This window comes from Schistocerca serialis, chromosome 8 (genome assembly GCF_023864345.2).
Source record: "Schistocerca serialis cubense isolate TAMUIC-IGC-003099 chromosome 8, iqSchSeri2.2, whole genome shotgun sequence".
NCBI classification, from domain to species: Eukaryota; Metazoa; Arthropoda; class Insecta; order Orthoptera; family Acrididae; genus Schistocerca; species Schistocerca serialis.
This window is the reverse complement of record NC_064645.1, coordinates 316431202-316448568: the sequence shown is the minus strand read 5'-3', so window position 1 is coordinate 316448568 and position 17367 is coordinate 316431202. Positions and strand designations below refer to the sequence as shown.

The 17367-nt window shown below is 40.9% G+C and overlaps 1 protein-coding gene across 1 annotated transcript in view; it reads right to left on the bottom strand.

Annotated features, from left to right (window-relative positions):
* The window catches only part of LOC126416995 (lysine-specific demethylase 3B-like), a 145687-nt gene that overhangs the window by 10961 nt on the left and 117359 nt on the right, over positions 1 to 17367 (bottom strand). Inside the window, exons 6-7 of the mRNA XM_050084881.1 lie at positions 6845 to 7378; positions 787 to 2130 (exon numbers count right to left, since the gene is read on the bottom strand). Of these exons, the coding sequence (XP_049940838.1) occupies positions 787 to 2130; positions 6845 to 7378 (1878 nt within the window). The remainder of the gene's footprint in view (positions 1 to 786; positions 2131 to 6844; positions 7379 to 17367) is intronic.

Here is a 17367-nt window from a genome sequence, read left to right as displayed (position 1 = left end):
TAAAAATATTGCATGTCAACAACTTTATTTTCAACCACAGCAATGAAGATATAGATGTTATACAAACATCCTGATAAATTTTCAGGGTTTCTTACGTTACTGCAGACTAAAGAATTTACTCTAAGGTTATGTGAAAATCAATGACGACATAGGTATGGGATGTTATTTTGATATTTGTTTTCACTTTCGATTTGTTAGAATCTTTCCAACAATGACAACACAGACAACATATATCACAATACATACGTAGAATGTTTTCAAGAAGAACTTTTAACAACATTACTTTCGAACCAACAAAAATGTCCGTAGTGAAGGGCTTCCTTGTTAACTGAGCACAACTGCAACAACCAGTTTCCATAATTTAGGAGTAGCAATTGTTTCATAAAAGCATCTTTTGAGGACATTTCTTGTGGATAAAAACAATTGTCTGTGTAAAATACTTTAAAAATGGATGAAACAAAGTCTGGCCTGAAATAAAATAGTAATTTGTAATTGTTACACTTTTTGGTCAAAATGTGATCATCTTCAGACCATTTCTACAATGACACTTGGTGGTGGTGGTGTGGCTCCATAAACATCAACTCAACACCACCACCACCACCACCACCACCACCACCACCACCACCACCACCTACCATCATGGTATAAATGGTCTGAAGACGATTCTATTCTGATAGACACCAGTAACCATTACAAATAAATATTTCATTTCAGTCAAGAATGTTTATAATAGATTTCTAAAGCTTCATAAAAACTTTATTAAAGTAAGAAAATATGGTCTCCTACCTTATAACAATCTATGCAGACAGCAAAGCCACACTTTGCACAAGCCCAGTGGTAGTTGAACAGTGTTGTCTCACAAACGTCACACATTTCACGTACACCTCTCACTACTCTCTTCCATGCAACAGGTGTGGGTCCTGAAGAATGAGCAGCTGCAGAATCAGATTCTTGTCTCAGTAATTTGCAGAACTCATCTCCAACTTCTTCCAGCAAAATCTTTGCCATATCCAAATCTAAATCTGTCGGAGGATCGGACGGGTCTGGCAGCCACAAACGCAGATCGTCTGGTGCAGGATCAACTCGTGGATCTGAGAATCCAGCTGCAGCTAACTGTCCATTTTTGGTATATCGCAATCGTCGGAAAGCATAAAAGCGACAGAAAATGTTCGGAACATCTCGAGACCGTTGGCTGGGAGTCCAACGACATTCACGGCACTTCGCAAGCTTTGGCGCAACCTCATGGCAAGGTCCATCTTGTAGGAAACTTTCACCTGTCCTCTTGAGTTGTGCTACGGGCGGTTTCTTTAGTGGATCCCTCCTAGGAGCAGGGGGACCATCACGTGGTTTTCTACCACCTCCCTGTGCCCTCGATCCTCTACCCTGACCTGATCCACCAGTTCCTGACCCAGAGTTACCTGAGTTCTCGTCCTTCTTACCACCACTCGCACCTCCTGAGGGGGACTCCGAAGCTGCAGGACGGGGTCGTCTACCTCTCTTTCTCGGTTCGTCACTATTTACAACTGTCGGGATAGCTGAACCACCACTTCCGTTCCCCCTCACTCTCTCCCTCTCCTTCTCTGATGTGTCTGCACTTTCCCCTTCACCAGCACTGCCAACATTCCCATCAGCCAATTGAGAATCTACTTTCTTCCCTGCACCTGGCTTCTTCCTTTTGGAATCTTGTGGTCTACGCTGCCTACTAGCAGGAGGGGTGGGAGGTGACGTGCGACCACGGCTGTCCACATCTGAGCCACTGGACGAATCAGCTCCAGGCCCACAAGTCACCGAACTGACACTCCCAGGTCCACTATTACCTTCGGAGCTGGCATGTCCATTAACAAGTGGTGTTACAGATGATGTGGCTTCTCCTTTTTCCCCAGAATGTCTTTGTAACCATGCTTTTTTGAGTTTATGTACAGGGTAAGTCCTTGTAGGGGGTCCTGGACTACTGGATTTTTCAGAGTCTGCTGCACTCGGTGGCCGCTGCCGTGAAGGAGTACCAGGGGCAGGACTGACTGCAGGACTTGGTGCAGCTGGAGATGGCACAGTTGTAACACCTTGGTTTTCCTGTACCGTAGTAGCTGCTGATGCTATGGGAGGACTGGGTTCCTGGACTCCTCCTGGAATCTGTAAAAAATCAGAACACTAATCAAACTTCACCACCCTCCATCCTCCCCCACTCCCTTCTCATACACACATCTGAAAACTAAGCTATAATGTTCAAAAATAAGCTATCATTATTTCAAATTAAACTCTTAATGTTAGTCATTAAATGTTGAAAAGTAACACCACTTTTTCTGTCACATTTAGCCTACCAGAGAGATTGTGTATGGTACAAAAGATTCTACTTACAAACCACTGAAATAGGAACAGAAAATATAGTTTAATGCCCACCTCTAAGAATCATAACTATTCCTCAAAGCGAATACAGGGGAAAAAGAAAGATTTAATATACACAGGAAGTGGAAGGAAAAGACACTACAAACCCTTCGTCAACTGACCATTTAAGTAGGTGAAGGAAGTCAGAAGCTTCAGTTTTCAGTCTCCTGTACACAAAAAATTTTCTATTAACTATAATATATTTATAACCTAATTTCATGGTTTTGAATGTGTATTTCTCAGCCCTCTAGCAATAAAATTTACTCTCACATTAGCACAAAAGTATATTCTTTTATCAAAGGTAGACTGAATGCCATATTTTATACCAGCTGAAGATCAATACACCTTTTAAATGGACCAAGAAGAGTTACTCGTTTTGAGAGGTTGTGGGAATTTGTTGGCTATTTACCATAGAGAAGAGTGACAGGTCATGAGTACCTTACCCATTTTATCTCACAAGGGAACCTCCTCATCACACCCCACTCAGATGTAGTGGTAAGATGGCCCAGTACCAAGCCCGTCAAAAACTGAACACTGATCATGAAAACAGGAAGGTGTACTGGACTGTGAAAAAAGAAACAAAACATAAATAGTGAATGGTCCAAGCCCAAGATGTGCAGCATTGAATATGACTGTGTATCAATGGCATAGGGGTTGCGTTGTCACAGTGTTGGACTGTGAAGTGGGTGAGCCAGATTCTAAATGCCCTCATGCCATTTTGTATCTTTTTCACAACTTTATGAACTTTCTGTCTGGTCATTGAAATGTTTGTTCTCTTTCTGTAATCTTGGCAGTTGTCATACCATACACTGGTTATAGACTGTAAAGGTTCGTATGAGCAGTTACCAGCAGGCTCATGAGCATGCGCAGAGCTGAATTCGCGTATGAGCAGTGCCTTCCTCCCGCTCCTGGCTACTTGAAGCGTGGCTTTTTGCTGTATGAGCAGTAGCACCAAGTAGCCAGATGCTACGTGGGAAAAATTTTCTGGTGCGCCCAAGCTGCCAGATTCGCGCATGCGCAGAGCTGAGTTATAGTGGGGTGGGGGTGGGGGGGTGGGGGGGGGGGGAATCCTTCCCCACGTGACCCATGCATGTACTTCATGTCTTCGTAATATTGCTGGTCTCTTCGTTCACAGCTCCCACGTCAAATGAAATCAAAATAGATTTCTGTGGCTGGGAGCCATCAAGTGGATTAATATATATTCTCATAACCATGAAAGACCAAAATAAGTTAGTAGTTTCAATTTTCTGATTATATATTATTTCCACGTTATTAGCAATCAACCATTAACGTCTTAATGAAGCTATTTCTGTCTGTTTTGTATTTGAAAAGAAATGTTTCATTTTACTTTATTGGCTACTTTCAACTTCGTTCAATTTCAAGTGCAAATTTTCATTTTCTGGGACGAATGACATTATACCATATAAAGAACCAAACATGAGAATACGGTACTGGACCTTCGAGAAAATTGGTATCACGAAAACCACATGAAAAGCTAAATATCAGGTACTTCAGAGTGCATCTGTACATAGAAATGTGCAATTAGAGCAGAATGAAGCATTTTACTATTTATGAAATTCCGATGCTGGCTGGAATAGTCTCTGATGTCCTGTTCCTTTTATGACACTATAAGATCTCTCTATGCTATATACGTACGAACATTTACTTGAAGCTGACTAAGTAGGCAAATTTGGTCAGTAGTTTTGAACTAAATATTTTGTTTCAAATATAATGACAGCTGTAGCTGAATTTTACAAATCTGCCTTCTGTGAAAGTGTTTTTCGATCACAAGGCACTTGTCTAGTACTTCTATTAGGCCTGAAGTTATTTCTTAATTTGTGTTTACGTCTTAAATTTATAGAATGCCATTCTATGGTAAACTGTAGACTGGCAGCATACCCTGTTTTATCGTTCTAACTCTGCACATGGCTTCATATTTAATCCTAGAGTAGAACATAAATTGTCAGTTGTACAGTTTCTTTGCCTCACAGACAACCTTGTCAATTTTTTGCACATTTTGAAATAGTCATGAATAATTTTTTTTTTTTTTTTTTTTTTTTTTTTTTTTTTTTTTTTTTTTTTTGCAAGAAATTTGTATTCCATCCTACTAGCTTTTTGCAGTGCTGTGTAGATGTAAACCTGTTGGAAATGCTACATAACAATACTGCAGAGTATGAACTAAAAAAAAAAAAAAGACAATAAATTTCATGACTATTTCAAAATGTGCAAAAAATTAACAAGGTTGTCTGTGAGGCAAAGAAGCTTCGAGAACTTCGAGCTGTGGAGTCTAATTTTGAAACGATATTTTGCCAATAACTACTTCCTTATTTGCATCCTTTATCTGGGTGGGATAGCTGCTAACATAGTAACAGTTCAGTATCAAGTTTCATTGTAGATCCCTTCCTTACACCTCACTGCTGCAAACAGATGTTACACCATGACACACGTACAAATGTGAGTACAGTGAACAGCGAAAATAAATACATTTAAATAAATCACAAGGGAACTTTGAACATGGCTCACACGCTTTTCTTCGATCGGTGTTTCACTTGTTAAGCTTGGACCATTCACTGTTTCTAACCCCCCCCCCACACACACACACACACACACACACACACACACACACACACACACACACACCCTTCCCTCTTTTCATGTTTGACCTGTGTTCAGATTTTGATGGGCTGTCAACTGGGTCCTCTTACCACTAAATCTGGGGAGGGGGGGGGGGGGGGGGGGGGGGGAGTTTGCCCGGTCACATAATTTAAGATCTTAAAATTGCTTCAAGATGACTATGAAGCAACTTAATAACTGGGATAGATCCACCTACATACTGATGAAGTTTACAGTCACTACAAGTTAAAACTTTCGTTGTCAACAATAAGAGCTGCATATTAATCCTGGATTTTCTTTGCTGTCAATATTTTCTGTAGTACCTAAGTTCTAAAACAGTTTTGTGTAGAAACTTTTCTTACATCTCCCCACAGGGCATACTAGTTTTCTGCTGTTTTTCATAGTGACCAACGATACGGCACACATCTACTGGCGCTAAATACATTATGCTGGAGTTCAAAGAGCACAAAAACTGTATCAGGAAGCATAGCTAAGAATATTATCTTATCAATTTGTAAGAAAGGGATTTTTGCCTTTTATCAATATAAACACTAGCAAGATAATGTTCCTGGGAACTTCAAGACTGTATCAAAATCTCAACAGTAGTTCCTTATACTAGTCCAGACAAACAAAAAAAGAAGTCAACCAGGGACTTCAGTTTATATATAGAGAGAGATTTAACAAAACATTTTTTATTTCCTTTCTAAAACATTACTAAGTTTGCACACAGTAATGTTTGTCTCTTGTTCTTTTGACAGATTATGAATGCAATGTACGTTCACAAATGGCGGAAGGTATTTTGTTTGTGATACAACTACAATTAAATACGTTTCAGATTTTTTACTTTACTTGTACAGTGAAACCTTGCTTCTTGCCAAATGTCATTATTCTCCATCAATGAGAAGCACCCTACATGTTTTGGGAAGCAAGTTTGCCAGTATCAAAATATGTGGCATAAATGGCTACATCTTCTGGTTGCAGTGACTTAGAAGACGACAATTTTTACACTGCCAAGAGACCAGAGACCTTAGTACGTGACAATTTTGAGATCGATATGCCAAACTGGTTTTAAGAGGCTGACAAACAGACAACAAAGCAATCCTGGAAGGGCTCTATTTCTACACAATGAGGCACAGAACCACAAAAATGAGAGGACACATGACCAAATAGCCCAAAGACGGGAGAGAAACGTTAAACCAATAAACTGCAACTATGTTTATAGAACAACTGATAGGGACACACAATAGTGACAACGAATTTAATTTTTCGTTTGTCCCAAGATACCTGTTTTCAAAACTTCAAACTTTTCAAACACGCAGAAGAATTCAAATTATCACTTCGACACTTACTGCCGCCCCCCCCCCCCCCCCCGCACATTCTTACACACAAAACCGCAAAAGTACCTCGAGGACACGCCTAGCACAACTGTCGTAACGCGTGAAAGGACGAGTTGACAACAAAATAAACAAAAGGCAAAAAATCTACGAGACGAAAACAAGAGAGATCCAAATTGTGGCCGAGTGTCGGTCGACGTCGGCTAGACTGCCAAATGTCCCACTGCACTATTCTGAACAGTAGAACCTTATTCGGCACAAGAGCACTGCCATTAACAAATGAAGTCTTTGAAAAAAGAAGAAACTTTTACATAAAAACTATAGAAAAATTATCACAAAACAGCAAGTTCTGTTACACTAGTGAGTAATACGGACCAGTCAAAGCTAGCAGCACAATAGCTGCCCTACCAATTGCAGCAGACGAACAGAATTTCCCCCGCACCCCCACTTCCGTCCGGGGAAACCTCTACGGAGCAAATCCAACTGTACAGAGAAAGGCAATCGCGCGGACATACCTCGGCTCTGCGCCTCTTGCCGTCCGGTGGAGGAGGACTGGGGGCGGGCCTGCGCCGGCCGCCCGGTGGCGACGCCGACGGGGAGGGCGGCAGCGACGACGACGAAGACGACGACGCGGCAGGCGGCGGGGCCGGGCTGGCCCTCTGGGGGCGCTCCACCCCGAGGTCGAGCGGCGCCGTCTGCAGAGGCGGCGAGGGCGCCGTGGCGGGCGCCGCGGCCAGCGGGCGCGCCAGCCCCGGCTTGAAGTAGAGCGCCTGCGGGGGCGGCGCCGCGGTCACGGCGGCGGGCGCCACGAGCGCGGGCGGCGGCGCCAGCAGCGGCACGGCCCCCGGGCCCGGCCCCGGCGCGCGCAGGTCCGGCCGCGCCGCATGCGCCGGCGGCGGCTGGGGCGCCGGGCCCCCGGCCGGCGCGCCCACGCCCGCCCCCGCACCCACCGCCGGCTGGTACGGCGACGGCGCGCGAGGCAGCGTCAGCACCGGGCACGCGTCCCGCGTCGGCTTGCCGTACACGTGTGACGGCGCGGGACTCGACACCTGACAGACAAGATCGCCCATCTTAAAAACAACAAATTGCTATGCATCCTTTAGCACGTAACGGCGCCCCACTGTTACAGTGTCTAATCGTTAACTACAATAGCAAAATTGCTACCTCGCATTGGGAGGGAGGGCCTCACGGTGCGCATCAGTCTCTTTTTCGCAGACGGTGTATATACGTAATAATTTTTCACTTTGAAGGCCCACGCACCCGATCAAAGTTGTCGACTGCCTTCAATCCGCGTTGCAAGCACGTAGGACTACCGACAAAGTTTGTCAATTTCACCTCACCTTAGAAGGAGACGCTGTTTCCATCCGAGTATTTTGACAACAACGCGAATGCCTACCAATGCAGACAATGCACCTCTTGCATTGGTTTTAGCACTGTGAATAAAGTAGAAAAAGAAAAAAAGCGCTGGTTCAGAGAATGGTTAAAACAGAGAGAGAGAAATACACCTATTAAGATTCACACCCACATTTTTACGATTATATTAACGTTCTCAGAGGTCAAGCTTTTAGTAGCTGAGTTACGTAGCCCTCACATTAGAAAAGGCAAGAACGCGAAAATTTATTCTCTATAGTTGGTCTTCTAATGACCATTAAAAGATCACAACATGGAAACACATACATCGTGAAGGAACCAGAGGCGCTTATTTTTTTCACTCCCGCTTGAATGTTGCGCATAGAATATTTTTTTAACTTGTTCCCGTGTAATATATGGCAGAGACGCAACATCTCTATCATTTTCATAATTGCCACTGCTATTTGGTTTTCATTCTTGATCGTGGTTTCCACAGTTGTGGAAACTCGCGATGCAGTGATAAATTGTAATAAAACACTTTTCGCTAAACATGCGCGGCGAAACATTAGAACAAACAGCGTTCGCCATCTTGTCAAATCTATCGTCAATCAAAATTTCTCTGAAACGAGTCAACCACGACCTATGTTCGAAAAAGCACGTCAACATCGGCACCCACGCATTAGGGGTAAACATTTGACAAACCTAATAATGTCTGACAAATGGTTTGATCGTGCACAGCGACCTTATGACGACTCGCGGCACTCTGACTGACGAGATTAAATGTTTCGACAGAAATCACAAGATATTTTACGGCCTCTGGTCTAAATCACTTATTTCCGGTCGTTACAAACCTTCGCCTCTAATACTAGGTGCAACAGTTTAAAACAATCGTCATCTTTAAATTCGCTTGTTACACCTGCTCTCGTTTCAAGCATGTAGATGCGAGCCCTGTACAATCAGAATTACTATAAAATAATATTGTGCAATATTATCAACGTTCTTCCTTGACTGCTCAATAAAAATGGCCAACATATATAATCAGGTTCGAATTTTTGGACGATCAAGACACTAGTGCTGTGATAACTGTTCCACTTATGAGCAGAATAAAATTTTGTATCATGACTATCAAAAATTCACTCTGAAAATTTTCTGAGAAAACTGATGTTCAACGACATGAATGATGTTCATAATTTCTTACGGGTTGATGGACCGACATTTAATACAGTACTGGAAATTGTTGCCTACATTGGTTCTAGCGCTCTGTACTTTGTGAGCAACACCTGACAAGAATAATTCTTAACTTGCGATTTGTAATTCATCTGTCCTGACATCCTATAACGTCAGTAATAATTTATAAAGTTCGCTGCACAAATTTATTTTTATCGAAGTACATCACAGGTTTGTTCCAGCTCCAATACCGTTGTCACTAGGGTGCGAGGAAGTTTATTTTGAAAACAACTTGGCAGTAACTGGTATTTGACTTCTCGGTTGGAAATTAAAAATTACGCGTTTCAGTGTTAAGTATTTCGTTACATTCGATGAAAACTGGTATTTTACTTCTGAAGTATGTTTTAGGGGACGAAAGTTTTTATGGAAATCACTACAAGAACTCAGAAGCCTACCAGATCGCTTTTTGGTCAGAAGCACATTTGGAAAAGACGTGCTTTTATGGCGTTAACTTGCGTGGTAAGTTTAGATGGCGGCAATACTTTTGAATAATATAAAAATTCGTTTAAAGAAAAAATAAGAATCTGGGCAGACCACACAGTTTACGTACGCGAAGCAGCGGGAGCTAAGCTAGTTAATATCCTGCTCAGAATATGTGTTACAATGAATGCAGCCAAATAATAAACTTCAGTAGTAAACACTCAACCAACATCTTTTTTGTTTTAGTTTATCTGATAACTTACATGAATTTCTAACACACAACTGCTGCAGTAAGCTACGAGTGCACCCACAAATATATCTAAAGCCTAAAATGGCGACGCAGTACTGCCTAAGCTGCATCCTGCGAATTTTCACAACTGCAGCGCACATTACGGCTCGTGCATGCAGACGTGCGCAAAACAATTTGAAACTGGACTACAATTTTGCTGTAGCAAAAGGCAGCACTCACCTCTGGCTCGGATTCGGGCTTCTTCCACAAGCGTGGCTTGGGCCGGCACATGGCGCCCTTTACGGTCCAGTTACACGTGGGAAGCTGGCATTCCAAGCTACAACGTCGCACTGCACGATAGCAGCGTCCGCGCAACATCCCCTTCTGGCTCAAGGTCATCTTCGAGAGTGGGCAGCAAAGGGTGCTCCTACTGTGTACCTGACTACCCCCACTACACCTACGCTCTTTCGCCACAATCGCTCATTGGCTAGCGCATTCTGTACCGTATTTCACGAGAAACAAAGCCATTACGCGAGACCGGACCACGTGCTATAATTTATCTGCGCAGACAAATGTCCACTGGAAATCCCGTTTTATCGAGCGTGCGCGACTTTGGGAGTTGGAATCTTTGGAGTTTCAGGAAAACATGTTGGTGGAAACCACTTAAAAATGCTTACGGCAAGAATTTTAATAAAGTAACGAATCAAGTACTTTCCCTGCCTTCAAGAAACCCTTCTTCAAAACAATGTGTTTATCAGTCGAAATTCCAAACCGCTAGTTGCCAGGAATCTTTATGATCACTGACTGCATCGTGAGATTAAACTGTTTTCCTCAGGAGTACTCTGTCTTAAGGTATTACGCCATAAGTTGTTCGAATTTATGTCCTACACAGAATAAAACATTCGTTTAGCAAGAGGGTAGCCGCTTGGTATAGAATTTTTTTTTTCTCTAGACCAAATGATGGCAGGCCGCTTGATTGACACTGTAGGTTAGTTCGAGCACAAGTGGAGACAATGCAGTCACACGTCAGGAAAATGGCTTTTTCAGCGCTGTGAGCTTGTCTCGCACAGCTCGCACGTATGTATTGCCTGTTTCGTTGCTTGGTCATCTGTAGCGCTAGTTTTGAACATCAGACACCGAGATTAAATTTCACAGAATGACCCTACATCCGCCATGTTTCAAGCATATTTATCCCTGGCTGCCATGTTTTCTGTAGTCAAGGAGCAATGTCTGCTTTGTCATGCACCTTTGAAATTACCTTTAACTAATTCCAAATAGCTCATGCTAGCTTTACTTTTTCTTGAAAAACAGTAAACATCAATTAATTGTGTGTACATTGAAGTTTTAATTGAAATATGCATAAACTTTTCGATGCAGATATAACTGCAAGACTCGATAAATGTTCGTCTACTCACAATAACTTCACGTCCTTTGCAAACTGAATACAATTCAGTACAAGTTCAGGTACAACATGAAGATTATGTAGTACACTTCGAAATGAGTTATGGTTAGCTAACAGATTTGTGGTTCAGGAATTCTGTATTTTCGTTTATATTTTAAGCTTGAAATTCGCATTCTCACAGACCAGTATATGACAGACAAGAATATTTTTCAAAACTCGCGTGTTAGAAGTAACACAAGTAGTTCAATGATGATTATGATGGTAATGACTTACGCAATAAAATAATTTATTCCCATTTCATTTTTAAACTATGTTATGGGCATTACATTTCTACAATGTTCTGATTGGCATTTCATTTTTATGGTGTTTTCACAGACATTCTACTTTTTTAATGTTTTCAGTGACCTTTACATAAAATAAGATTGGTATGAAATTGCCTTACAACTTCATCTATCTACTCAAAGGATTTAGATCTCCATAAATGATTTATCCTGCAGATAAAATGATGCTTGAGGTGCAGATCTGTGTTTGATATAATGCACTTCGTCCCAAGATTCAGTTACAGTAAAAAGATGGTTACAATGAATATAAATAAGGAGCTTCTCAGTACTGTTAATTGCTGTGAGGTGTTCTTTAATAAGTAGAGATATGCCTTAGCAGAATAAAAGTGTATGGTCATATAGTATTTTCTTATTTGCTGAGAATACTGTGATACTTTACCACTAGGCTGAAGCTCTAAAAACTCTTTCAACAGATGAAACTCAAGTTTCTAACTACATTGCTGTTCTTTTGTGTTGCACACTAGGTTGTTTTATATGTTGCTTCAGTAGCACATTCTCTGCTTGTACTGTAATATTGTGATTCCAGCCTTTTTTATTTCTTTTTTTTGGACAGTGAACACTGTACTGTGATCAGCATGAACAGATGTACTAGGCACCGAAAGAATAAAATTCCACCGTGTACCATTAATTTTAATGCATAAAAACTGATAAGGACTTGTCTGCGAGCCTGATTTTAACTCAATGGGTTCCTCTTAACTTCTGACCACAGTCGAAAGTGGCAGCCAAGTTAATGCTGGCTGACATTTCTTTTATTATTCTTACCTTAAACAATGGAAAATCCAGGGGGGAACAATGACAATACTATGAAAAGGATGAAGTTTTAAATCATTGACCCCAAATTTATTTTTACGCCATGTTGGAATCCATCACATTTGGCAGTTTTAGTTTTACAATTGGCATACTAAGAAAATGGATTCTTAAATACACTGACTCCTCAAATGTCTATGAAAAGGAATTTTTTGTGTAAATCTTAGTTAAAATCGGGAAATAAGACTGTGTATAAACATGTTACTATCTCTGTTTACAGTTCAGAATCTAACTACATTTTAATTCTTGTACAACACAAATCCTACATTTGCTTTTCATCATGAAATACTCCCAGAAAGCACTTAGCATAAATGTACTGTACTAATAGAGCTGAACAGTGTTCCTTGCATTGGCAATCTCTCTTTATAGTTCACAATCTTTTTAGGAGAAGTTGTGCACAACTTCTTGTACACAACACGAGTAACAAAAACTATCGTATTACATGCCTTGATATCAGACATGTATTTTATTACCCTTACATTAAACAATGGAAAAATCCAGGGTGGAATAATGACAGTACTATGAAAAGGATAGATCGCTATTCACCATATAGTAGAGATGCCGAGTCACAGATAGGCATAATGTGTCCAATAAGTAAGCCTTCACCCAAAAAAGCCTTCTTCTGAATTACACACACACACACACACACACACACACACACACACACACACCTCACGAACACAACCATTGTCTCCAGCTGTCAAAATGAGAGACTGTGGTCATGTTGTCCAATATTGATGAAGGCCTTTTTGGCTGAAGGATTACTTGTTTGAGAGTCTTTTTGTTGCGCCTATGTGTAACTCAACACCTCTGCTATATGGAGAGTAGCAATCCGTCCTTTTCATATTATTCTTAGATTTTTTGTCATCATGCTTATTTGAACAAATATGTAAAACAATACATTGTACAAAGAATTCTCAAGCAATTTGGATCTTAAGATCCTCCCTAAATGGGAAAATGGCTTTGTATTTTATTTAGCAAGTTTTATATTAGCTTTCCTTGATGAAGATGGGAAATGGATGCATACTTGAAAAAAGAGGTCTGCTACATTTAACTGTTGGGTTCATACTGTTCACTCTCCTTTTCTGAGTGAAAATGTCTGAGCTAGATGAGGGGAGACCACAACATTTATCACGGCACTAAACCAGACAAAACGTCAATTGTTTCCAGTCCCATGTTATGCACTGAATCCATATTAATTCTTGTTCTTAGATATTAAAGTTCAGGTTAGTGCTTCTACATAGCTTGAAGTTGAAATTAATCTGCTGTCTCATTAAATTGTCATCATTTCTATATAATGTCAGTCCATTACGCATAGAGGCAACTTGGAATGTGTGGTCCAATTTTACTTTATATTTTTCTTTTCTTTTATTAGAACTTATTAATGAAAACATTCTGTAAATTTAAAGCTTAAACAACACAAATTAAAAGAATGATTTGGCTTAAAGTGCATGTTCGTATGTCCATATTCACAATGAAGTACATGGTATTAACATACTTTCAAGACACTATTCATTCTTTTGAATGTTGGGCTTCATAAGGTTCCCTTTCTGTGCAGCGACCGTGGAATATAAAATTATAAAGAATGTAGCAACCAGTCGCAGAAACATTAGTGTGGTGAACTGACAAAAATAACTTCAATTTTCCCCCAGACAATTAGCGCTTAATCTTCTAGTAACACTGAAATAAAATAAGATCATATAGCAAACTAATAATATACGAGGGTTGGGACTTAAATAGTGGCAAAACTAATTATTCACAACCGATACAAAAGAGTTACATGTTTGCACCTATTACTGTCCTTCAAAGCAGAGACCAGCATTGTGTAGAACCCGTTGCCAGCGATGCGGAAGGCATAGTATACCTTTAGCAGAGTCTGTTCTGTTGATGGTGCAAATGGAGCGGTCTGCTGCCTGTTAAATCTCTGGAACAGTTCTGAAGTGAATGCCATGAAGTGGTTCCTTCATCTTCAGAATCAAATCAAAGTCACAAGGACTTAAGTCTGGGGAGTATGGTGGATGGTACAGTACTTCCCAGTCCCATTGACCGAACGGGTGGATTGCGCAGAAAGTGTTGCCGCTTCTTTCACAAAGCTGGTTGCAGGTGATGCTCCAAAAACAAACAGTAGTACTGTGCATTGACGGTCTGCCGTGGAGGAACATAACACGTTACGATCTCAGTCATATATGAGAATCACCATAACTTTCACCATACTGGGGGTCTGACGCACTTTCAACTTTCGCGGCGACCCATAATGACACCATTTGTTGGATTGATGTTTCAGTTTTTGCTCATACGATGTGGCCCATGTGTCATCCAGTGTTACGATACAGCTTAAGAAAGCCTCTCCTTCGCACTCATAGCGCTCCAAGTGCGTCTTAGCAGCGTCGTAATGCATCCATTTCTGCATTTCCATCAATTCATGCAGAGCCCATCGTGATGCAATTTTTCGCATGCCCAGGCATTCCTTCAGGATGCGAAGCACAGTCGTATGCGCTAATCTGGTTTCGTGGGCGAGCTCACAAATTGATCACTGCCCACTCACGCGGCAACAGCATGCACTTCTTCAGAGATGCTAGGATGACCTGCCCAATGCATGTCTGCCACAGTTTGGTGACCTTTGTTAAAGGCTTTTACCCAATGTGCCACTGTTCTGTATGGCAATGCCAATTCCCCGTATGCCTTTTAAGACCTTGATGGCACTGTCATGCTGTATGACCTCTCGATCCAACTCTGTTGTTTCTGTTTAGAAAACATAGCGACACCATTACGTTACACCGCTCACTCACAAGTGACTGTGTTTCCCTCGATTCTGCGCATGTCGGTGAAGTGGGGCAGACGAGTCTATTTGCGCAAAGGTAAGGTAGGTATGTCAACTATTTGTGCCATCAGCGACAGTAGTAGATTCCATTACATAGTGTTTCCACAGCAGTGTTTCCACTATTTAAGTTCCAACCTACGTATTATTTTGGTCTTCTGCAATTTTAAGGAAATGTGAAAATCACTTTATAGCTCTCAGTATCGGAAATTTGATTTGATTGTATCTGACATGAGAGCTGCACACAAAATAAGAACAAGAAGCAGCAAATCACCAAATTGAACACATCATGTAGAGGCTACCCCCACTACACCCCCTTACACACGTGCGAATCCTATAGTTTTTTCTCAGTACTGCTTACGTGCTGCAAGAATAACTTACAGCCACAATCCAAGTAGCAAGAATCATGAGAAGCTGCAACACGAATGGACTTCCACTCTGTGCATGCACATGAGACTAACACGAACAAACCTTTTGCCATATGGACACGAGATTTATGGTATGCACAGGCATTTGTGTAGACAAATTGTATAATGCAGTTGGCATTAAATTCTTCAGAATATGCAACTGGTTCAGTAAGTGCATTCAGATTTTTGTTGTTATTTGATTTTACACCTTAACAGTCACGCAACTACAAAGATTTTATTGAATCTGATTGCAGCCATGGAAGTTCCCGTTCCTAAATCTTCAAAGTCCAGCATTCATCCAACCTGTGACTCTTCAAGCAAGAAAAATAAATGTTTCACAAGAAGCCCCTCCCACCCCCAATTCTTTGGCAGGACACACATTACTTACTAAAATTACTTACATAATCAAAGCAGTTTTTAATGCCCCTATTCCATTTCCATACTGGAAAAAAAATTCTAGTTTACACTACGCAAATTTTAAGTGTTAGTATAAAAAATTCATGCAGAGCCCATCGTGATGCAATTTTTCGCATGCCCAGGCATTCCTTCAGGATGCGAAGCACAGTCGTATGCGCTAATCTGGTTTCGCATGTATTTTGCTCTTTTTGCTCTTTTTTCAATTATGCAGCAATAAACATTAGTCACACTTTTCCTTGAGATCAACATTAACCCGCAGTAAGAGAAGTCCCTTTCACCACCCTAAGTCCTATAATGAAAACTGTTTTTATTTCCACATACTTTGTCTGTAATGGACTATCAGTCAAGTGTCACAACACTACTAGATCATCAGTTATCTATATCAATTACTTATTTTAAATACCACCATACATTTCAATGGTCACATTAGAAATGCACGATTTGAATTCCAGACAATGACTGGTGTGCTTTGTTAGAAGATGATCCTGGACCGACTCTAGTCAAAAATATACAGCTTTGTAACTTGTTCAGTTGCCTTGTATGGTGCAGAACGTTGGTTTGCAATGAAACAAGCAAAGCAATGACTTGGCTGTAATGGAAACCAAAATGCTTCAATGGACATTTGGCATGACACTTCACAATTTGTGACCAATGGAAAAATACGCATGCAGTATGGAATGGCAACAATCACTGAGACAATGAGGGATAGCCATGTGTACTTGTATGGACACATACAATGGACTAAGAGACAATAGCAAATGGTGTATTTTCGTTGAGAATCATTGGCTAACAGGTCTATTTGGAGACTGAGGCAAAGTGTGGGGCCCTATGATTTATTGTGAACCTTGGTCTCTAACAATTTTCCACCAATCATCACAATCAGTCAACCTTTGCATTCCCTGCAGTCCATTTTCTGCAGGTCCTCCATGATTCCATCAGTCCATATGGTCCTTGGTCGACTCAGTCCTCTGACTACTGGAACTCCTTTTAGTTACTTCCGTATCACTCATTCATGTCATATGCCCCACCCAACAAAGTCTAGTTGATTTCAGTATTCTTTTAAAAGTAGACATTTATATATACACTACAGCTCATGACTGTACCTCTCTCCATCTTCCTCTTTCACACGCTGTGGCAACGGTTCTTCATAGTATCCTTCTCTCAAAGACACCTGATATTCCAGTGCCTTCCATATAACCTTCACGATAGCAGGACCCCGACCAAGCATATGATCTAATCAAGTGGAGATAGCGCTAAAAGAGCGGAACCCACTACATTGCAGGACAAACACAGAGGAAGATTTTGATAGTCATGTAATCATTGGCAGGTGGACGTAAAAATCTTAATTCATCTGATGATGATGGCATGATAATTTCAACATATAGCATTGTTTAAAATGGAAGTGGCTGAAGAAATAAACTGATTATCTCCAAGGCTATTTTGTTATGTTTTAAATTGAAAAAGCTTCACGATAACTCTCTCCAGTATCAATGTAAAATGTTAAACATTTCTAATAACAAAGATTCTCTAGATATTTGCTGTTTTAATTGTTTCAGTGTGAACACAGTTTACCACTATCCAATAGGGCCATTACAAGCATCTGCCACAACCATAACCTTT